Source organism: Oryctolagus cuniculus, chromosome 14 (assembly GCF_051225735.1).
Source record: "Oryctolagus cuniculus isolate XC-2025 breed Fujian yellow rabbit chromosome 14, ASM5122573v1, whole genome shotgun sequence".
NCBI classification, from domain to species: domain Eukaryota; kingdom Metazoa; phylum Chordata; class Mammalia; order Lagomorpha; family Leporidae; genus Oryctolagus; species Oryctolagus cuniculus.
Genome location: NC_142880.1, coordinates 250,947 through 275,602, shown reverse-complemented (window position 1 = coordinate 275,602; position 24,656 = coordinate 250,947). Strand labels below are relative to the sequence as shown.

The window sequence follows — 24,656 nt, the reverse complement described above, 5'->3', positions numbered from 1 at the left end:
GAGAGAAAGGTCTTTCTTTTTTTCCGTTGGTTCACCCCACAATGGCCGCTGCGGCTGGTGCACTGTGCTGATCTGAAGCTAGGAGCCAGGTGCTTCTCCTGGTCTCCCATGCGGGTGCAGGGGCCCAAGCACTTAGGCCATCCTCCATTGCACTCCCAGGCCACAGCAGAGAGCTGGACTGGAAGAGGAGCAACCAGGACAGAATCCGGCGCCCTGATCGGGACTAGAACCCGGTGTGCCGGCGCTGTGGTTCAACAGACTAATCCTCCACCTGTGGCGACGGCACACCGGATTCTAGTCCCCGCAGGCAGAGGATTAGCCTATTGAGCCGTGGCGCCGGCTCTGTTGGTCTCTTTTATCAGTATAACTTGTGATGAGGTCGATCATTTATACATTTTAAGGCCATAGTTTTCAGTGTTGTCTCTTGTCCAATATTTAGTATACATATGAATCAATGTAGACGTTAATTGCACTAACATAGGAAACGCTGAGTAGTAAGGATGCTACACAGATATGGATAGATAAGGAGCAGCTTGTTTATTTCTTTCATTCCTTCTCTAGGTTGGACACCACTTCATGAGGCATCTCAAAAAGGCTGCAGTGATGTAATTGTAGAGTTACTAAATGCTGGTGCTAATGTCAATTCTGGAAATCTGGATGGAATTCTGCCCTTACATGATGCTGTGACAAACAGTCACTTACAGGTACAGTGCTTGTCAGGTTAGGGTCCCACCCATGTGGGATGCCGGCATTGCAGGTGGCAGCATAACCATTATGCCACAGCCCCTTTATTTGGTTTCATGAAAGTATATTCCTGCTGTTTTCTGCCTAAATGTGGTGACATGAAGGGATAATTTCACTGAACTTATGACTTGGAGATCAGAGATGTGAAGCAGTGATTAGAAGCACCCTAGGGTGGTGGCAGGCATTTGACCTGTTGGTTCAGATGCTGGTCAGGACATCCGCCTCCCACATCAGAGTGCCCGACAGCTCCCTGTTCCAGCTTCCTCCCATTGCAGACCCTGGGAAGCAGCAGGTGATGGCTCAAGTAATGGAGTTCGTATCGCCAACATGGGAGGCCTGAGTTGAGTTTCCAGTTCTCAGCTTCAGCCTGGCCCAGTCCTGGCCATTATGTGCATTTGGGGAATGAATCCGTGGCTGGGATCTCTCTCAAATAATTTCAAAAAGTCTTCTTCCTTTAAAAAACATTAATCCCAGGATACATGGGCTAATATCTGGTGTGTCTTTTTTTGAATGAAAAGAAACTCTTTGGCCTTTAAGATATTTAAACAAAAAAAAAAGACAGATTTTTAAGGTTTTATGATCCTGAAGTGGAAGAAAGCAAACAGAAATAATAATTAGTTATGACAGTTGGCTATCTGTATAGAGACAATAAATATCAAATTTTAATAGTGGGAAACTCAGATTTTTGGACATTATCCTGGAAACTGTCACATAAAACACACAAAACATTAGTTCTCTCGTTTGTATGTGTGGTGGGGATCACCAGAGTTACCCCCAGACTTGGAGATTTGTCAGATCGTGGTGGCTTGGGTTCGTGACAGCAGTGCAGTAAGGATGCACATCTGGATCACAACGGAGGAAGGCAGGTAGGATCTGGAAGTATCTGTGTGAATGGAAGCTTTCTTATGCTCTCTGCCTCCTCTCCCCCAGCAGTGAAGATGTAGGAACACTTGTGACGTTTCTGCCAGGGAGGCCTAGTAGTAACTCAGTGCCCAAGGTTTTTAATGTATGCACTTTCTGCCTAGCATAGACCAAATTTCAGACACCCAGGGCATAAACCACATGTTGTGAAGATAGTTTAAGCATAATGAGCTCCCCTTAGCAGGCGAAGTGTTTGCAATTAGGGTAGAGTGCTATTTGCCGGCCAGTGTCACTGATGCCACCCAAGGCCAACTTTGCAAGTAAGCTCTCTGAGCAGCAGTCTCAGGCCTGCGAGGTGGACACTTTTCTAACAGGTGGTCCCTGGCTCCTTAAGGCTCCACTTACAGTTTGCTGACTTTACAATAATGCAAAAGCAGTTTTCATTCAGTGGAAGCTGTACTTCAGATGTTGAGTTTTGATCTTTTCCCAGGTTAGCTGCTTGCTGGTACAGTATTCCCACCATGCTGGGCAGTGGCAGTCAGCCACAGCTTTCAGTCATCCATGGGATGGATCATGAAAGTAAACAGCCAGTACTCTACAGTGCACTGTGTCGCAGGGCTGTGATCATGGGGGTAAACAGTTGGTACTCTACAGTGCACTGTGTCGCAGGGCTGTGATCATGGGGGTAAACAGCTGGTACTCTACAGTGCACTGTGTCGCAGGGCTGTGATCATGGGGATAAACAGCTGGTACTCTACAGTGCACTGTGTCGCAGGGCTGTGATCATGGGGATAAACAGCTGGTACTCTACAGTGCACTGTGTCGCAGGGCTGTGATCATGGGGGTAAACAGCTGGTACTCTACAGTGCACTGTGTCGCAGGACTGTGATCATGGGCGTAAACAGCTGGTACTCTACAGAGCACTGTGTCGCATGTGATCATGGGGGTAAACAGCTGGTACTCTACAGTGCACCGTGTTTCAATGCTGTGATCGTGAGGGTAAACAGCCAGTACTCTACAGTGCACTATGTTGCTAGGCTATGAGGTTCACCTGGTTGAGTGTATTAAATGCATTTTTCTTACAGTATTTTCTATTTATGATGGGTTTGTCACGTTGTTACCTCATTGTAAATTGAATAGCCTCTTAGTTTTTAATTGAAATATATGCTAATTTCTAAAACTGCAAAAGATTTATTAAACTGTGTTTTTTTGGCTCACTTTTTTCTGGCAAGGTCATATGGTAGCACATAGGACATTATTTTACATCACAATATCAGTTGGATCAGGTTTTGTAGTTTATAAGTAACTCATTTTAAATATAAAGAATATAAAGACATAACTTTTAAGTAAAATTATGGAAAAATACATGTTACACTATCATGAAAAAAAGTAACATAAAACAAGTGATTTCAAAGGAAGTAATATTACTGGGAAATTTAAAATTTGAAATACTTATGTTAGAAAAAAGAAATATTCAATAACAAACAGAAAAAAAAACAGAAAAAGAAAATTAGCAAAATAAAACAGAAATCAGTGAAGTATGAAGCAGACAGTAGAGAAAATTGACAAAAATGAATCTTTGAAAATACTAATAAAATTCTTAAGCCTCTAGCCATGTCTTAAGCCAAACAGAAGACACAGATTATTAATATTAGAAATCAGTGGACATAGCCAGCGCTGCGGCTCAGTAGGCTAATCCTCTGCCTGCGGCACCAGCACCCCGGGGTTCTAGTCCCGATCAGGGCGCCAGATTCTGTCCTGGTCGCTCCTCTTCCAGTCCAGCTCTCTGCTGTGGCCCGGGAAAGCAGTGGAGGATGGCCCAAGTGCTTGGGCCCTGCACTCGCATGGGAGACCAGGAGAAGTACCAGGCTCCTGGCTTTGGATCAGAGCGGTGCGCCGGCCGCAGCGGCCATTGAGGGGTGAACCAACAGAAGGAAGACCTTTCTCTCTCTCTCTCTCTCACTGTCCACTCTGCCTGTCAAAAAAAAAAAAAAAATCAGTGGACATCACCATGTATCATGCAGCTCTTCCAGGGTTAATATAGTACAATTGTTTTTAAGCTATGCCTATAAATTGAATGACTTAAATAAAGTGGGCACTTTTTTTTTTTTTTTTTTTTTTTTTGTAAGAAGCTGTTAAGGCTTACTCACAAAGAAGAAACACAAGCCTTTATCTTTGAAGGAAAATGGGTTTATCATTTAAAAATTTTTTCACTAAAGAAATTGTGGGCTCAGGTTTCTTCATTGAAAATGTTTGCCAAGTATTTGAGGAATAAATAAAGCCAGCTCTACACAAACTACAAGAAAAGTATAAAGAATACACTCCCATAATAATTTTTTGAGGCTGGCATTATTTTGATACCAAAAGGAATTACAAAAAAGCAGAACTACAGATTAGTATTTTTGAAGCACACATAGACAACAATTGGTAAAATGTTAATGTCAGTCCAGCAATATATATATATATGTGTAACATGGCCACATGCAGTGTATCTCAGGAATGTAAGATTAGTTCAATATTATAAAAGCAATGTAATTTTCCAAAGTAACAAACTAAAAATGAAAACCTGTTATTCCAGTACATGCAGAAAAAACAGTTGTAAAAAAGTTAGCATTTGGGGCTGGCACCATGGCTCACTTGGTTAATCCTCCGCCCATGGCGCTGGGATCCCACATGGGTGCCGGGTTCTAGTCCTGGTTGCTCCTCTTCTGGTCCAGCTTTCTGCTGTGGCCTGGGAGGGCAGTGGAGGATGGCCCAAGTGCTGGGGCCCTGTACCTGCATGGGGGACCAAGAGGAAGCACCTGGTTCCTGGCTTCAGATTGGCACAGCGCCGGCCATAGTAGCCATCTGGGGAGTGATCCAACAGAAGGAAGACCTTTCTCTCTGTCTCTCTCTCACTGTCCAACTCTATCTGTTAAATAAATAAAAAAAGAAAAAAGTTAGCATTCATTCATGGTTGAAACAACATACAAAGAAAAACCTGCAGCAAATCAGGAATAGAAGTGAACTTCCTGGGTTTGGTGCTGTGGCACGGCAGGGTAAGTCGTCACCTACAGTGCTGATATCCTATATAGTGCAGCTGCTCCATTTCCCATCCAGCTCCCTGATAATGTGCCTGGGCAGGCAGCAGAGGTCGTCTCAAGTACTTGGGACCCTGCACCCACATGAGAGACCTTGAAGAAACTTCTGGCTCCTGGCTTCGCCCTGGCCTAGCTAGAGATGTTGCAGCCATTTGGGAAGTGAACCAGCAGATGGAAGACCCCTCTCTTTCTATGTCTCTCCTACCCTCTCTCTGTAACTCTGCCTTTAAATAAATAAAATAAATCTTAAAAAAGGGGAAAAAGTGAACTTCCTGAATCTGAAAAAGAACGCCTTTGAAAAACTCTCCAGAGAACATCATACCTAATAGTGAAAGACTGTATGCTTTTTCCTTCATATCAGGAACATGGCAGAGTTTCCCATACTCTACTTCTAATCAGTATTGTACTGAAGGTTGTAGCCAGTGCAGTAGTGGAAGAAAAACAAATAAAAGACATACACACAGTTTGGAAAGGAAAAAAATAAGGCTACCTTTATCTCATGACATGACAAAAACATTATGTCGCATAATTTTTGTGGTGTGAGACTTTTTAGGAAATAGTTTATTTAATTTGAAAAAGTTACAGACAGAGGAAGAGACAGGTCTTCTATCTGCTGGTTTGCCCCTCAAGTGGCCTCAGTAGCCAGGGCTGAACTAAGCTGAAGCCAGGAGCTTGGAGCTTCATCCAGGTCTCCCAGTGTTGGTGGCAGTGGGCCAAATACTTGTGCCATCTTCTGCTGCTTTCCCAGCCATTAGTAGGGAGCTGGATCAGAAGTGAAGCAGCTGGGAATTCAACTGGTGCCCATATGGGGTGCTGGCATTGCAGGTGGTAGCTTTACCACTATGCCATAACACTGGCTCCTGCTGTGAGACTTAATGAGTGACTCTAATAAGGATTCACCTGAATTTCTGTGTAGCAGTGATGAACAAATTGGAGGCTGAAAGTTTTAAAAATATAATTTACAGTTATATCTAAAATAGTAAATGGCTTAGGGATAAAGTTTACAAAATGTGTCAAGACCTTTATACTTCTACAATGAGTACTACAAAACACAGCTGAAATAAATTAAAGTATACTTAAATAAATGGTGAGCTATACCATGTTCATGGCTTAGAAAACTCAGTATTGTTCACATTTCATTTCTATCCACATTGTTTTCTTTCTTTTTCATTTATATATTCTATTTAAGTTATGCAGGTTTCATATATTTCCTTTATACTGTTTTAGGAACATAGTGGCACCTCTCCCCCAACCCCCCTCCCACCCACGCTCCAACTCTTCCTTCTCCTCCCTCTCAGATTCCCACTATTAACTTTTACAATGATCTTCTTTCAGCAAACTTAATGATCATATAGCTAATCTTACCCTAAGTAAAAGAGTTCAACAAATAGTATAAAGAGAAAGCAAAACAAGACCCTGTTCTCAGTGAAAGAGACAAGGGCTATAAACCCTTGCTTTTATTTTTTTTCTTTTTTTTTAAATTTTTTTTTGACAAGCAGAGTGGATAGTAAGAGAGAGAGACAGAGAGAAAGGTCTTCCTTTTGCCATTGGTTCACCTTCCAATGGCCGCCACGGCTGGTGCGCTGCGGCCGGCGCACCGCGCTGATCCGAAGCCAGGAGCCAGGTACTTCTCCTGGTGTCCCATGGGGTGCCGGGCCCAAGGACTTGGGCCATCCTCCACTGCACTCCCTGGCCACAGCAGAGAGCTGGCCTGGAAGAGGGGCAACCGGGACAGAATCCGGTGCCCCAACCAGGACTAGAACCCGGTGTGCCGGTGCCGCTAGGTGGAGGATTAGCCTATTGAGCCGCGGCGCCGGCCTAAACCCTTGCTTTTCAAGATGTCTATTTCAGTCCAGTGCCTTACATTTCAGGTACACTATTAATTACCTCAAATCAGGGCGAACATATGGTATCTTTTTGGGAATGGCTTCGTTCACTAAGTATAATGGTTTCCAGTTGTGATGATCTTGTTGCAAAAGACAGGATTTAATTTTTTTTTATAGCTCAGTAGTACTCCATAGTGTATATATACCATAATTTCTTTATCCAGTCATCAGCTGATGGACATCTGGGTTGATTCCATATCTTAAGTATTGTGTACTGTGCTGCAGTGAACATAGGGGTACAGATAACTCTCACATACTATTTTTTCTTGATTTGGGTAAATTCCCATGAGTTGGGTGGCTGGATCATATAGTATGTCTGTATGTCTATATTCAGATTTCTGAGGTATCTCCACTGTCTTCCATGGTGGTTGCACCAGCTTACAGTGTACCAGGGCAGCTTCTCCCCCTTATCCTCGCTAGCAGTTGTTGTTGGATGGTTTCGGTATGTGGGCCATTATAACTGGAGTGAGGTAAAACCTCACTGTTGTTTGCATTTGCATTTCCCTGATGGGTAGTGATCCTGAGGATTTTCTCAACTGTCAGCCATTTGAATTTCCTCTCTTGAAAAATGTTTGTTCAAGTCGTTTGCCCATTTCTTAACTGAATTGTTTGTTCTGTTGTTGAATTTCTTGAGCTATTTATAGATTTTGATGTTAACCCTTTATCAGTTATGTAGTTCGCAAATATTTTCTCCCATTCTGTTAGCTGCCTCTTCACTTAGCTGAGTGTTTATTTTGCAGTGCAGAATTTGATGGTATCAGGTTGTAGATTTAGGGTTTTGATTCATTTTGGGTGGATTTTTGTGTAAGGTGCAAGGTAGGGGTCTGGTTTCATACTTCTGCATGTGGAGATCTAGTTTCCCCAGGACCATTTGTTAAAGAGACTGTTGTTACTCTAGGGATTGCTTTTAACTCCTTTGGTTGTAGATGCATGGATTGATATCTGGCGTTTCTGTTCTGTTCCGTTGGTCTGCAAGCCTGTATTTGTGCCAGTACTAGGCTGTTTTGTTATAACTGCCCTGTAGTATGTCTTGAAATCAGGTGTTATGATGCCTCCAGCTTTCTTTTTGTTGCATAAGATTGCTTTAGCTATTCAAGGTCTGTGTTTCTCTATGAATTCAGGCATCATTTTTTTTTTCTAGATTTGCAAAGAATGTCTTTAGTATTTTGATTGGGATCACATTGAATCTGTAAATTGCTTTTGATAGTATGGACATTTTGATAATTCTTGCAGTCCATGAGTATGGAAGATTTTTCCATTTTTAAATGTCTTCTTCTATTTCTTTCTTTAGCATTTTGTAATTTTCATCGTAGAGCTATTTGACATCCTTGGTTGATTTTATTCTAAGGTATTTGATTTTTTAGAGCTATTGTGAATGGCACTGATCTTAAAAGTTCTTTCTCAGCCATGACCTTGTCTGTGTATACAAAACCTATTGATTTTTCTGCGTTAACTTTCTATCCTGCCACTTTACAACACATTTTTATGAGTTCTAATTATCTCTCAGTGGAGTTTTGTTTTAACCTCTGTATACAGGATCATGTCACCTGCAAATAGAGATGGTTTGGTTTCCTTCTTTCCAATTTGTATCCCTTTGATTTCTTTTTCTTACCTAATGGCTCTGGCTAAAACTTCCAGGACTGTGTTAAATAGCAGTGGTGAGAATGGAAATCTTTGTCCAGTTCCTGATCTTAGGGGGAATGCTTCCAGCATTTCCCCATTCAACAGGATGTTGGCTATGGGTTTGTCATAGATAGCCTTGATTTTGTTGGGGAATGTTCCTTCTATACCCAATTTGCGTAAGGTTTTCATCAGGAAAGGAAGTTGTATTTTATCAAATGCTTTCTTTGCATCTATTGAGATAACCATATAGTTTCTGTTCTTCAGTTTGTTAATGTGCTGTATCATACTGATTGATTTGCAAATGTTGAACCATCCCTGCATATCAGGGATAAATCCCAGTTGGTCTGGGTGAATGATCTTTCTGATGTGTTGTTGGATTCGATTGGCAGATATTTTGTTGAGGATTTTTTTTTTGCATCTGTATTCATCAGGGATATTGGTCTGTATTTCTCTGTTGCATCTTTTTCTGGCTTAGAAATGAAGGCTTCATAGAAGGGGTTTGTGAAGTTTCTGCCCCTTTCAATTGTTTTGAATAGCTTGAGAAGAATTACAGTTAGTTCTTATTTAAATGTCTGATAGAATTCAGCAGTGGAGCCATCTGGTTCTGGGCTTTTTGTTGTTGGGAGGGTCTTTATTACTGATTGAATTTCTGTCTTGGTTATGGGTCTGTTTAGGTTTTCTGTGTCTTCATGTCCCAATTTTGATATATTTTATGTGTCTAGGAATATATGCATTTCTTCAAGGTTTCCCAGTTTGTTGGCATACAGCTCTTTATATAATTTCTTTTTAAATTTATTTGACAGGTAGAGTTATAGACAGAGAGAGAGACAGAGAGAAAGGTCTTCCTTCCATTGGTTCACCCCCCAAATGGCTGCTATGGCCAGCGCTGAACCGATCTGAAGCCAGGAACCAGGTGCTTCTTCCTGGGCTCCCATGTGGGTGCAGGGCCCAAGCACTTGGGCCATCCTCCACTGCTTTCCCGGGCCACAGCAGAGAGCTGGACTGGAAGAGGAGCAACTGGGACTAGAACCTGGCACCCATATGGGATCCCGGCGCCACAGGCGGAAGATTAACCAAGTGAGCCGCAGCGCTGCCCTATATAATTTCTGATGATTCTTTTTATTTCTGTGGTATCCATTGTTACATTTACTTTTTCATCTCTGATTTTATTGATTTGTGTCTTCTCCCTCCTTTTTTTTGGTTAGCTGTGCTAATGGTGTTTCAATTTTGTTTATTTTTTTAAAAAAAATCAGCTCTTCATTTTACCGATTTTTTGGTATTATTTTTTGGTTTCAATTTTTTAAAAATTTCTTCTCTAATTTTAATTATTTTTTTCCTCCTTCTAGGTTTGGTTTGCTGTTGTTTTTCTAGGTCCTTGAGATTCATTGGTAGCTCATTTTTTGGTACCTTTCCAATTTCTTGATGTAGGTATCAGTTGCTATAAAATTCACTCTTAGTACTGCTTTTGCTGTATCCCATAAGTTTTGATATGATGTATTTTCATCTTCATTTGTTTCCAGAAATTTTTTGACTTCTGTTTTGATTTATTCTAAGATCTAATGTTCATTCAGGAGCATGTTGTTCATTCTCCACGTGTTTCCATATAATCTAGAGATTTTTGAGTTGTTGATTTCCAGCTTTATTACGTTATGGCATGAGAAGATGCATGGTATTATTTCAGTTTTTTTTTTTTTTTAATTTGATGAGACTTGCTCCATGGCCTAGCATGTGGTCTATCCTAGAGAAAGTACCATGCACTGGTGAGAAGAATGTGTGTTTTGCCACTCTTGTTCTGTAGATATCTGTTAGGTCCATTTGGTCTATAGTGTCAATTAACTCTGTTGTTTCCTTGCTGATTTTCTGTCTGATTGATCTGTCCATTGCTGAAAGTGGGGTATTGAAATTCCCTGTTACTATTGTATTGGATCTATATCTCCCTTTAGATCCATTAGCATTTCTTTTAAGTAACCAAGTGTCCTGTAATTAGGTGCAAATACACTTAGTATAGTCACATCTTCCTGTTGAATTAATCCATTAATCATTGCATAGTGCCTTTCTTTGTTTCTTTCAGCAGATTTTGTATTGAAGTCTAGCTTGTCTGATATTAGGATGGCAACACCAGCTCTCTTTTGGTTTCTGTTAGCATGGAATATCTTTTTCCATCCTTTCACTTTCAGTGATGAGATGTGTTTCTTGTAGGCATCAAATAGATGGATTTTGTTTTTTAATCCATTTAGCCAGTCTGTGTCTTTTAAATGGAGAGTTAAGGCCATATGCATTCAAGGTGACTATTGATAAGTAACAACTTGGCCCTGCCATTTTCCCATAAATGTTACTATTGTTTACTTTGGATTTCTTTTGTACTTCTACTGGGGGAATTTCTGCCTTCTCTTTCTTTCATAGTAATGACCATGTTTCTGTGTTTCTGTGTGTAGCACATCCGTAAGCATTTTTTTGCGGGGCTGGATGAGTGGTGACAGATTCTTTCAATTTCTGTTTGTTATGGAAGGTCTTTATTTCAGCTTCATTCATAATTGAGAGTTTGCAGAGTGCAGTGTTCTGGATTGACAGTTTTTTTTCTTTTAAGACTTGGACTGTATCTCACCATTCCCTTCTAGCCTGTAGGGTTTCTGATGAGAAGTCAGCTGTGAGTCTAATTGGAGATCCTCTGAAAGTATGCTGGTTTTCTTTGTGCACATTTTAGCATCTTTTTTTATGTTTTACAGTGGAGAGTTTGATTACAATGTGTCGTGGTGAAGATGTCTTCTGGTCATGTCTGTTAGGAGTGTGTGCTTCCTGTACTTGGACATCCCTTTCTTTCTTCAAATTAGGGAAGTTTTCTGTAATTATTTCACTAAATAGGCCTTCTAGTCCATTCTCTCTTTCCATATCTTCGGAAACTCCTAAGACCTTCATGTTGGGTCATTTGATGGTATCCCATAAATCTCCAACACTGGTTTTAAGATTTCTATTTTATCCTTGTTCGGATTGTAGGATTTCCAGAGGTTTATCTTCTGATTCAGATATTCTTTATTCTGCCTTGCTGGGTGCTGTTAAGGCTTCCCACTGCATTTTTTATTTGATCTATTGAGTTCTTCATTTCAAATATTTCATGTCTCTTCAAAATCTCAGTTTCATGGGAAAAATTTTCATTCATGTCACATACGGTTTTCTTTAGTTTGTGGATTTGCTTCTGATTGCTTTTGAGTAATCCTGTGATTAAATTTTTTTTGACAGGCAGAGTGGACAGTGAGAGAGAGACAGAGAGAAAGGTCTTCCTTTTGCTGTTGGTTCACCCTCCAATGGCTGCCACGGCCGGCGCGCTGCGGCCAGCGCACCGCGCTGATCCAATGGCAGGAGCCAGGTACTTCTCCTGGTCTCCCATGGGGTGCAGGGCCCAAGGACTTGGGCCATCCTCCACTGCACTCCCTGCCACAGCAGAGAGCTGGCCTGGAAGAGGGGCAACCGGGATAGAATCCGGCGCCCCGACCGGGACTAGAACCCCGTGTGCCAGCGCTGCAAGGTGGAGGATTAGCCTGTTGAGCCATGGCGCCGGCTGTGATTAACTTTTGAATTCCATTTCCTCATTTCATCAATCTCTTCATCTTCATATTTTAATATTGAACTATTGTTGTATTCCTTTGGGGGGCTCTTGGTGTCCTCCTTAATCTTGTTTCTTGAATTTCTGCTTGTATTTTTAGGCATTTATTGAGTTAATTGTTGTTTCTCTCCGATGGCTTTGTCTTTGCGCTGGGCCTCTGTGGAATGTCTGTGCTTTCAGTGAACACGGAGAGCTGTGTGGTAGGTGTATCCAGGTTAGCACCCAAGTTGGGTTGGTAGCTCTCCTCTTATTAACAGAGGAGGAGTGGTGGTCATGTCTGTTGGTGTGACCACTCCATCCCCTCCTCCTCTTCAGGCTGAGCAATGCTTGGCTGTTAGTCCTCAGTTTGTTCAACATTCATCCGCGTGACTGATCTGCGCAGTCCTCCATGTGAGTGCGATTCCAGATGCAAGGAGCTGCCGTGGGAACCAAGGCGTTCTGAGAGTATGACTGCACCCAGAGCTTGCTCAGAACCCCAGCTACACCCTCCCCCCTCTCATGAATCACGGTGTTCTTAGTGTCAACACCTAGGGCTCCCATGGTTAAGAGGTGCAAGAGAGTTCACTGTCTCACCAGCCTGTCCTGTCCACAGAGAGACTGTGGGGTTCCGAGAGCCATTGCCTTCTGTTTCTCTTGGTCAGACAGAGTTTGGTTCCCTCCACTACACTCAGAATCAGTAGGTTCTTTGTTGTGTTCATGCCCCATGCTCCATGCTTGTGGCTGCACGTCTGCACCTTCCACTCGGGTCCAGGCCGTTGCCACTGCTTTCACAGCACCTCCCACTGCAGTTTTCCCTGAGAGTGTACCTTCTCCACTTTTTTTTTTGCTAAGTTCATGAAGCCTAGAGCAGACCTCCCTGTTGCTATTCTGTCATCTTGCCTCTCCTTCTATCCAGATTTATTCAGTGCAAATCCAATCAAAATCTCAAAAGGAATCTTTACAGAAATTGATAAGCTGATTGAAAAATTTCTGTAGAAGTCAAAGGAGCTTAGAATAGCCAAGGCAATTTTGAAAAATAATAATGTTGAGGACATAACACAACATGAACTATGTAGATACTTATTTATAGCCAAGTAATAAAGACAGTGTCTCACTAGCATAAGTTAGACCAGGTTTTGTAACTTTGGCACTAACAATTGGAACAGGAAATTTCTTTGTCATGGGAGGCTGTCCTGTATATTATGGTATGTTTAACAGCAACTCTGTCCACTGCCCACTGTCATACCAGTTACAGCCCCCATCTATATAACCAAAAATGTCTGTAGACATTGCCAAATGTGTGTGCCCTGGGGGGAAAATCATCCCAGTTGAGAACCACTGAGATTTGCAAATAGACTGATTGAACAGAATAAAGTGTTTAGCAATAGACTCACAGATGCATGGTCAATTGCTTTTTGACACTACTTCAAAACATTTGATAGATAAGGTTACTCTTTAAATGAATGAAGTTGCAATCCTTGGCTTTCCATTTGAAAAAAAAAAAAAAAAGTGGGCATTGTGACAGTGGGTTAAGCCATAGCTTGAGATGCCTGCAACCCATATTGGAGTTGGTCAGGTCCCATTCTTCTGCCTCTAATCCAGGCGGCTGCTAACTCACGTTTGGAGACAGCAGATGATGGCTTAATTTCCTGGACTCCTGCCACCAGCGTGAGACTGAGCAGAGTTCTGGCTCCTGGCTTTGGCCAGGCCCAGCCCTGTCTTTTACAGGCATTTGGGAAATGAACCAGGGGATCTCTTTTTCCCTCCCTCCCTCCCTCCCTCCCCTTCAAGTAGATGAAAATAAATATTTAAAAAACACATAAGAAATGAACTCTTTTTACTATATATAAAAATTAATTTAAAACGAATCATACCTAAATGTAAGAGTTAAAGCAATCTCAAGAAAACACAAAACTTTGGTCTCCTGAGGTAGGCAATGATTTCAAAAGGCATGCCTTTCAGATGGGAAGAACATATATATCTCCCAGAACATTTACTTATAAATTGTTTATATCCAGAATGTACAAAGAACTGTTAAAATAATGTCAACCCGGCCAGCGCCATGGCTCACTTGGCTAATCCTCTGCCTGCAGCGCCAGCACCCCGGGTTCTAGTCCCAGTTGGGGTGCCGGTTGCTCTTCTTCCAGTCCAGCTCTTTGCTGTGGCCCAGGAGTGCAGTGGAAGATGGCCCAGGACCTTGGGCCCTGCACGTGCATGGGAGACCAGGAGGAGGCGCCTGGCTCTTGGCTTCGGGTTGGCGCAGCACGCTGGTTGTAGCGGCCAGTTGGGGGGTGAACCAATGGAAGGGAGACCTTTGTTTTTGTCTCTCTCTCTCACTGTCTAACTCTGCCTGTCAAAAAAAGTTAATAATGTCAACCCAATAAAAATGGGCAGTAGATTTTTAGACACTTCACCAAATAAGATTTATCATAGCATACCGCTGCTCCAAAGTAGCATACCATTGCTTCAAACGATGTTTAGCATTATTTGTTAATGAGTAATGCAAACCAAAAGCACAACTAGGTACCAGTACATACCCACTGGCATGCACAAAATTAAAGACCCACAATACTAAGTACTGGGGTGATTGTGTAGCAGTTAAAACTCCTAGATTACTGGTAGGAATGAAAAATGGAACACTTTGGAAAACAGTTGGATTTTTTTTATTATGTTAAATACACACTTCCTGTATGAACTGTTTTTCTGTTTCTAGGTGTTTACCCAAGAGAAATGAAAGCATTTTGTCCCTACAAACACTTGTACCAGAATGTGCATTGCAGTTTTATTCACAATAGCAAAAATCTGGAAGGGATCCCAAAAGTCTATCAATTGATAAATGAATAATTAAATTGGTAAAAGGAGCAAACTGTTAATACGGGCAGTAATACAGGTGAATCTTAAAAGCGTCTTGCTATGTCAGAGACTGGACAGGAAAGACTGCATGTCAGACTGTGTGATTCCTTGTGTGTTAAAACCCATAAAAGACAGAATTTAAAGTGACAGAAGGAGATCGGGGTTTCTAGGAGCCAAAAGGCCTTGAGAGGGGTTTGATTTTAAAGGGCCAGAAAGGATTTTTGTGATGGAGGAATGTTTCTAAGTCATGGTGGTGGACTACAGTGAGCAGTTTCTACATCCACATGGCAGTAATGATTGCTTCAGTGGGCTGTATCTGTGTCATGAAGGTGGTAATGATTGCTTCAGTGAGCTGTTGCTAAAACAGGATGTTGGTAGTGGTTTCTTCAGTGAGCTGTTTCTTTTTCTTAACTTTTATTTAATAAATATAAATTTCCAAAGTACAGCTTTTGGATTACAGTGGCTTCCTCCCCCCCCATAACTTCCCTCCCACCCACAACCCTCACATCTCACACTCCCTCTCCCATTCCATTCACATCGATTCATTTTCAATTATCTTTATATACAGAAAATCAATTTAGTATATATTAAGTAAAGATTTCAACAGTTTGCATCCACACAGAAACACAAAGTGTAAAGTACTGTTTGAGTACTAGTTATAGCATTAAATCACAATGTACAGCACATTAAGGACAGAGATCCTGCACGGAGAGTAAGTGCACAATGACTCCTGTTGTTGACTTAACAATTGACACTCTTGTTTATGGCATCAGTAATCACCTTAGGCTCTTGTCATGAGTTGCCAAGGCTATGGAAGCCTTTTGAGTTCACCGACTCTGATCTTTAATAGACAAAGTCAGAGTCAAAGTGGAAGTTCTCTCCTCCCTTCAGAGAAAGGTACCTCCTTTGATGGCCCGTTCTTTCCACTGGGATCTCACTCACGGAGATCTTTCATTTAGGTCATTTTTTTTTTCGCCAGAGTGTCTTGGCTTTCCATGCCTGAAATACTCTCATGGGCTCTTCAGCCAGATCTGAATGCCTTCAGGGCTGATTCTGAGGCCAGAGTGCTGATTAGGTCAGTGAGCTGTTTCTACAACATGCTGGTGGTAATGGTTGATTACTTCAGTGGACTTTTCTAATCACCATGTGGGTAGTGGCTTCTTCAGTGGGCTGTGTCTATGTCATGATAGTGGCAGTGCTTGCTTCTTCAGTGTGCTGTTTTGGTTTTGTTTTTTAAAAGGTAAGGGTCCTACTTTTGATTACTTAATCTTTGCCAAACTGTTAGGCCCCCAGGCCCACTGCTTGAACCTCCTCTAACTTTACCCTCAGCCTTTCCTGGTTATTGCCTTGCTACCCTGCTGCTGTGCTCCTAGACTTTTTCCTGTCAGTATTATTGGAAAAATCAGCTGTTCAGGTTCCATTCTCTCTGAGATGAGTTCTGAGTGTTTTCCAAACTAGTATACAAAAGGAACCCATGTTAAATTAGACAATGTCTACAAAGACTGCATATTAACACATTGGCACAGTAGGCATTAGTATGGTGTATGTTTTTAAGAGTCTAAAAAAGCTTTTTCCAAAAATGACTTTGTGTATCCCCATGTAATGCTGGAAATGAGTATCTGCTGATTAAGGCATAGATTCCCAGTTTGCAAAATTTCTGATAGTAGTCTAAGGAATCTCTGTGTTTAAATCACTGTACAAGTGACTTTACTGATCAGTCACTTATAAACTGCTGGATTTAGGTACTGATAACCCATCTTCTAAAAATAAATAACATTCTCATTCTTTACTCAGAGTTCATTAGCCACCTATGTGCAGGTTCCATTAGCCTCTTTGCAGGAGACTTTTCATGTGCCATTTACTGCCTCTCATTACCATGATTCGTCTTGTCACCACCCCCCACCCCAAAAAGGACAGATTTTAGAGGGCTGGATTCATTGACAGCCCACTGTACACCAGATAATTTATAGGAGTTCACACTTAATTCTCACAGGTGATAACAAGCGGGGTTCAGAGGTGGTGAGTAATTTGCCCACGGATATAGATGCTAAGTAGCAGGCATGAGTTTGAATGGTTAACTTTAAACAAGATTGTGTTCTTTATGCTGTGCTCCCTCTGCAGATAGAAGAAAGAAGGAGCTTTCCTTGGTCACTTCTGCTGGCCCATTTTCTCCTATGTTTCTCTGCCTCTCCATCCCTGGACATAGCAGGAAGATTTAAAATCTCACATGTAGTGTCTCTCCCTTGTTAACTAAATTCTGACCATCTTTTTCTAACTGAAAGCTTTTCAATAGTTTGAGCCATTTGCTTGCCATATGCAGGTGCGATCACTGTTTTTTACTATTAACTTACACCAATACAGTTAGTAATAATCGTTAATTTTGATCAATTGCAAACTTCTTTTTTTTTGAGAGAGAGAGGCAGAGTTAGACAGTGAGAGAGAGACAGAGAGAAAGGTCTTCCATTCCATTGGTTCACCCCTCAAATGGCCGCTACGGCCGGCGTGCTGCGCCGATCCGAAGCCAGGAGCCAGGTGCTTCCTCCTGGTCTCCCATGCACGTGCAGGGCCCAGGACCTGGGCCATCCTTCACTGCCTTCCCAGGCCACAGCAGAGAACTGGACTGGAAGAGGAGGAACCAGGTCAGAACTGGTACCCCAACCAGGACTAGAACCCGAAGTGCCGGCGCTACAGGCAGAGGATTAGCCTAGTGAGCCACGGCGCCGGCCTATTGCAAACTTCTAAATACAAATTTGAGTTACTTGGAGCAATCTTATTTGTAGTCAATACTTTGTTCTCTAGAATTTTGTTCAGCTATGTCTTTGGCAGTTCATTGTACCATTTATGATCTGACGTGGTCCTCAAGGAACCCTTTCACTCTTCTCCACTACATGCCCTAACAATTTATGGAAGCACAAGGGCTTTTGTTAAAGAGATAGATAAATCCTTCAGTAATTCCACATTTCCATGAATGTGGCTTAATCTGAACAGCCAACTAGACTTGTGTTGTTCAATCTGGTAGCAACTAGGAACATTTAGTTATTTAAATTAATTAAATAAAAAATTTAGTTGCTTAGTTACATTAGCCAAACCTTAAATGCTTAGTAACCACATGTGACTAGTGGCTACCTTATTGTAGAGAGCAGATACAGAATATTTCATTATTGCAGAAAGTCCTGATGGCAGACAGTCTAGAACTGACTTACTTTACCTGAGCCTCCTACCTTTGCAGTCAAAGCAGCATGTCATACTTCCTGTTGTCACGTGTGGTTCTCTTAGGAGTACCAATCAGGGCACGTTGATGGATCAGTTTACATTTGACATATCAGATTTAATAAAAAATTTTGTTGACTAAAGTTTGAAATCTTTTTTTCCTTGATAACTTTTAATGCTTAGCAGTACTGTGACGAAATCCTGTGTCTGTAGAAATAACTGAAAGAATACCTTGTAGGCTGCTGAAATTCTACTACAACATGGAGCAGACCCTAATCAGAAACATCAGAATCAGAAGACTGCTTTAGATGAAGCAGATGATGAACGAATGAGAGAGCTGCTGAGATCTTACGGTGCTGTTGAGACTGAGAGTACAGATGGCAGTAATGCTGTAGTTACAGGTATGTATATAAGTACTCTTGTTATTTTATTTTTTAAAATGTTTATTGAAGGTCAGAAACAGAGATCTGCCATCTCCTAGTTTACTCCCTAAATGCCAGCAATAGCAGGGGTTGGGCCAGGTTGAAGCCAGGATCTAAGAACTCAATCTAGGTCTCCCATGGGGGTGATGGGGACCCAAGTCCTTGAGCTGGCACCTGCTGCCTGCCAGGGGCTTATTAGCAGGAACCTGGAATGGGGAGCAGAGACTCCAACCCATACACTCTGATCAGGGATGCCGGCAACCCCCATGTCATCTTAGCTGTTACGCTAAATGCCCACCCGTATTCTTGCCATTTTATACAGGTATATACCTCTGCTTATAAAAATAAAATATTGAGATGTGCATTATAAATTGTTTCATAACTAGGATAGATGTTTCCTATGTTTAACCCTTAAAAGCCATTATTTATTTTTAGAAATTAAGATGAAGGTGTAGGGAAGGAGCTTGCTGCTCTAATCTAGGAGAAGATAGTTTTTAAAAAAAGTGGAAAGAATGCAATTTCAGGGCAGAGTTAGTGAGAAAACAGTAAACTCTATGCAAATTTGAGGGACACAGTGGACCTACATGGAGGGTGAGGACTCGCACAGCTCAGTACCCCAGCAGCTGAGAGCCCCCATACCAGCGTTGGAGAGCAAGGCGAGACCAGACTGCAGCAGCCAAAGCCACTGGCAATAAAGCTGCAGGAAGAACCTAGAGGGAATCTGGCCAGGAGCCCCTTGTCACTCTCCTGCCCATGGAGGAACGACACCTAACGCTGTTTGCTTCCCCTTCAGTAGGGCTTTATTAATAGAAAATGTTACAGGGTAGAAAGATAGAAAAGAGGAAAAAAAGAGAGCGCTCTACGCTATATTCTCTTCCATATATAGTCCTTTTCCACCTATCAGAATTGTCCCTCAGTTCATGCGGCAATCAGACCAATCAGGTTTGAGTCCACGCGGTGTGCACGCAGTTCTCCTCCAATCGATGATAAGGTCAGCTCCCAGTCATTCGGCATTTGCAACACTCCATTCTCAGTTCCGCATTTTTCCACTTCCTCTCAGCACCATCTTGTGAGAGACGGGCCCTGTCTCCCACACCCCTTGGGGGATAGTGTACACGCCAAACTAGAGGAGAAAAAACAAAGTGGGGGGACAACATTTTCTCTTTCCCTGGTCACCCTGCAACTGCATCCTGTGACAAGCTGATAGCCGGTGCCATTTTGGACATGCATAACAGCTATGCCAGCTTGTGTTGGCGCCGAGCAACGCTCCATGGGAGACTCCCGAGTCTGGTGTAGAGAGTAGACAGGAGGCTGGGTGCTCATGACTGTGGGAGGCTTGACAAGGATGGCCACTCTTGCCCTTGCTGTTCAATATAGTCCTGGAAGTTTTAGCCAGAGCCATTAGGCAAGAAAAAGAAATCAAATGGATATAAATTGTGAAGGAAGAAGTCAAACTATCTCTATTCGCAGATGACATGATTCTATATATTGGGGATCCAAAAGACTGTGCCACAGACTATTGGAACTCATAGAAGAGTTTGGTGAAATAGCAGGATATAAAATCAATACACAAAAATCAGCAGCCTTTGTATACACAGACAATGACATGGCTGAGAAAGACCTTCTAAGATCAATCCCATTCATAATAGCTACCAAAAAAATACCTTGGAATAAATTTAACAAAAGATGTCAAAGATCTCTGTGATGAGAATTACAAAACATTAAAGAAAGAAATAGAAGAAGATACCAAAAAATGGAAAAATCTGCCATGTTCATGGATTAGAAGAATCAATATCATCAAAATGTCCATTCTTCCAAAAGCAGTTTACAGATTCATTGCAATACTGATCAAAATACCAAAGACATTCTTCTCAGAGCTAGAAAAAAATGATGCTGAAATTCATATGGAGGAACAGGAGACCTTGAATAGCTAAAGCAATCTTAAACAATAAAAACAAAGCCAGAGGCATCACAATACCAGATTTCAAGACATACTACAAGGCAGTGACAGCCTGGTACTGGGACAAAAACAGATAGATAGACCAATGGAACAGAATAGAAATACCAGAAATCAATCCAAGCATCTACAACCGACTTGTATTTGACCAAGGAGCTAAAACCAATGCTTGGAGCAAGGACAGTCTCTTCAACAAATGGTGCTGGGAAAACTGGATTTCCACATGCAGAAGTATGAAGCAGGACCCTTACCTTATACCTTATACAAAAAGTTTATTCAGAATGGATTAAAGACCTATATCTATGACCTGATACCATCAGGTTGTTAGAGAACATTGGAGAGACCCTGCAAAATATTGGCACAGAGTTCTTTGAATAGACCTCAGAGGCACAGGCGATCAAAGCCAAAATTGACAAATGGGATTATCTCAAATTGAGAAGCTTCTCTACTACAAAAGAAATACTCAGGAAAGTGAATAGACAACCGACAGAATGGAAGAAATTATTTGCAAACTATGCAACTGGTAAAGGATTAATAACCAGAATATATAAAGAGATCAAGAAACTCAACAATAACCAAACAGACAACCCAGTGAAGAAATGGGCAAATTACTTAAACAGACATTTTTCAAAAGAGGAAATACAAATGGCCAACAGACACATGAAAAAATGCTCAGGATCACTAGTCGTCAGGGAAATGCAAATCAAAACCACAATGAGGTTTTACCTCACCCATGTTAGAATGGCTTTCATACAGAAATCAACAAATAACAAATGCTGGTGAGGATTTGGGGGAAAAGGTACCCTAATCCACTGTTGGTGGGAAAGTAACCTGGTAAAACCACTATGGAAATCAGTTTGGAGATACTTCAAAAATCTGAATATAAACCTAACCATATGACCCAGCCATCCCACTCCTGGGAATTTATCCAAAGGAAATGAAATCAGCAAATAAAAGAGTTATCTGCACCCCAATGTTTATTGTAGCTCAATTCATGATAGCTAAGACATAGAATCAACCTAAATGCCCATCAGCTGAAGACTGGATAAAACAATTATGGGGCATGAACTCTATAGAATACTACACATCAGTTAAAAAAATGAAATCTGGTCATTTACAACAAAATGGATGAATCTGGAAAACATCACACTTAGTGAAATAAGCCAGTCCCAAAGGGACAAATACCATATGTTCTCCCTGACCTGTGATAACTAATAGAACACCTAACAGACAGTCTGTAGAAATGAAATTGACACTTTTGAGAAGCAAAGACTTGAACAGCCCTTGTCTTGACTATTGAAGAACAGTTTTTTTTTTTCTCTACTTCATACTATTTGTTGAACTCTTTACTTAAGATGGAGTTAATGATATGTGTATAAAGTCAAATGATAATAGGTCTCAGTAAAATATGAGTGGGAATAAGAGAGAGAAGAGGAAGTTTATAACTATAAATCTGTATAGTTCTACATATATTCCTAGCAGTGGGACCCCAAATCCCATTACACTGGATGGTAAAAATGCCATCTTAAGTGTTAAAGAGACCGTGTTAAGTGTTAAATTGTTCATATAGATAGGAATAAGTGTTAAAGGGATCATATAAATAAGATCAAATGTCTGGTAATAATAATAGAATTATAAAGGAGAGAATGTTTCAACATGGAAAGCAGTCCACACAGCAGACTCATAGAATGACAATTGCTTTAAATAGCAGTCTGTTCTCAGAATCGGTCCTTAAGGCACTCTGGTCTGGCTGAAAAGCCTATGAGAGCATTTCAGACTTGGAAGGCCAAGACACTGTGGCAAAAATGTCCTGCATGAAGGATCTCTGTGAAAGAGAGCCTAATGGAAAGAAATGGCCATCAAAGAAGAATGTACTTTTCTCTGAAGGAAGGAGAGAACTTTCACTTTGCTTATGACTTTGTCTAAATACTGACAGAGTTTTTGGGTTCAAAAGGCTTCCATTGCCTTGGCAGCTCACATCAAGAGCCTCGGATGATCACTGATGACATACATAAAAATAAGAGTGTTAATTGTTAAATTAATAACAGGAGTCACTGTGTACTTACTTCGCATGCAGGACTTCTCAGTGAGTTGTATTATGAAAATTAACTATAAAACTTCTTCTCAAACAGGTTTGTGTGTGTGTGTGTCTGTGTGTTGAAATTGTTGAAATCCTTACTTAGTATAGATTTGATCTTCTGTATATAAAGTTAATTGAAAATGAATCTTCATGGATAGTGGGACTGGGAACAGGGGAGAGAGAAGGAAATGGGGTGGGAGTGTGGGTGGGAGGGCGGATATGATGGGAAGAATCACTATATTCCTAAAGTTGTACTTATAAAATTTGTCCTCATTAAATAAAATGTTTCTTTGGAGAAAAAAAGAAATTAGCATTTTCAAATTTGGTTTATAGATCTTATGATCCTATTGGATTGGAGTTACATGTTGAAATGAAACCTGTGTCATTCATCCATCAAACATTAATATCTGTAACACTGGATATGCAACAGAGGTTTAATTGAAACTAAGGAGATTTGTTTACTAAACAGATTTGTGTAGGGACTGGAAAGGGATCACATTATGCAGAAGTCTTTACAACTAAGAGTTCTTCACCTCAGAGTTTGTAATGATTTGTACATTGTTTAGAATTATACCAACTTTTAAGAATCTGATATTCCAAGAATGCTAGTTAAGCAAATATACTTGTATATTTGTAAAGTTATGAAGCATTTTTAGCAATAGTTTGCCTTTTGTTAAGGCTGAGAGAAGACCATTGTTATTCATTTTCCTTCGACTCAGAAGAACCTCAGAAACATGTTTGCCCCAACTATGAGGGAGGAGAGAGAACCCGTCACACACTTCTCCCCTCTCCAGTGTCATCCTCACCAACCGTTGATTCTCAAGGAAGAAAGAATTATGAATGGGGTTGGTCAGAGCCAGGGATATTCATTGTGTGGTATTTTACTAATGGGCTAGGTCACATGTAGGTCAGGGTACTCTTATCACTGCCTGCTACTATGTAGTAAGTTCATGGGATCAGGGCTTTTCTCAGGGCTCCAGCTATTTCTCTGTCCCTCTCCACAGCCATACCGAAGGTTCATTTCTCATTGTTTAGATCAGTTCAATTTGCTAAAGCAACCTTGCATTTGAAATTGCTGGCTGCTCTGTTACACGGAGCGCTACTTATTCCCACATGTCTGTGGCTTGCTATGCATATACCTCCTTGGTCAGGACCTTCAAGGGATATGGAGGAAGGGTGTCCACACAGGAGGAAGGTCTGTGGGAAATTTGCAGAGGCAGTGAATCAAGTCCTGGTGGATAAAGGCTGGGCCTTGGGAACTGATAAGATCAGGTGTTAGGAGTCAGTGTTTCTGTGACGTTGGACACCTTTCTTTTTTTTTTTTTTTTTTGACAGGCAGAGTGGACAGTGAGAGAGAGAGACAGAGAGAGAAAGGTCTTCCCTTGCCGTTGGTTCACCCTCCAATGGCCGCCGCTGCAGCCGGCGCACCGCGCTGATCCGATGGCAGGAGCCAGGATCCAGGTGCTTTTCCTGGTCTCCCATGGGGTGCAGGGCCCAAGCACCTGGGCCATCCTCCACTGCACTCCCTGGCCATAGCAGAGAGCTGGCCTGGAAGAGGGGCAACCGGGACAGAATCCGGCGCCCCGACCGGGACTAGAACCCGGTGTGCTGGACACCTTTCTAAGCACTGCTAGGGCTCACGCTGTTCTATAAAATGAATATAGTAAACTGCCTACCCCAGAGGGTTCCTGTGAGATTAGATGAGATCATGAAAAGTGATACTGGGGGGCTGGATCCATGCTCTGGCTGCAAGGCAAGAAGGAATTCAAGGACAAGCTGTGGGTAAAGGTTGGCGAGAGCCAGACTGAGGTGCATGGTGAAGGTGTGCACTGGGGAAGGAGTGCAGGCATGTCCAGGGGAGAGGGGCACTCAGCAGGTCAGGCTGTCCCTCTGTGTGGGGCACTGGTGTCTGGGATGGAGCTTACCTGAACACTCAGAGCGGGTGGAGTTTAGGGGAGGCTTGACTGCTGCCCATTTCCTTGCTCCTGTTTGGAAGCCTTGGAAGTGTAACGGGAGTAGGTAAGTCAGTCATGGTAATTTTATTGTAGTGACATAATGAGCTAAGGATCATCACAGGGACATAGCTGGAAGCCACACTGGTTGCTTTTTTTTTTTTTTTTTATTAGGCAGAGTTAGAGAGAGCGAGCCAGAGAGAAAGGTCTTCCTTCCATTGGTTCACCCCCCAAATGGCCGCTACGGCTGGTGCTGCACCGATCCTGTGGGGAGCAATCCGGACTAGACTAAGTTACTCGAATTAAGACTTATTCTATGCATCTGCTCTCCCACAATATGGCGCTGGGAGAGAAGTAAACAGCTTCCGCACAGCTGCCTCCAGTTCAACTAATAAATTGTAGGACTTG

The 24,656-nt window shown here is 41.8% G+C and overlaps 1 protein-coding gene across 6 annotated transcripts in view; it reads left to right on the top strand.

The window, feature by feature from the left end:
* Positions 1-24,656, top strand: part of ANKRD31 (ankyrin repeat domain 31) — a 160,871-nt gene that overhangs the window by 94,008 nt on the left and 42,207 nt on the right. For all 6 annotated transcript variants that reach the window (XM_051838690.3, XM_051838691.3, XM_070056272.2 and 3 more), the window contains 2 exons: positions 562-704; positions 18,076-18,238. In XM_051838690.3, coding sequence (XP_051694650.3) covers positions 562-704; positions 18,076-18,238 — 306 coding nt within the window. The remainder of the gene's footprint in view (positions 1-561; positions 705-18,075; positions 18,239-24,656) is intronic.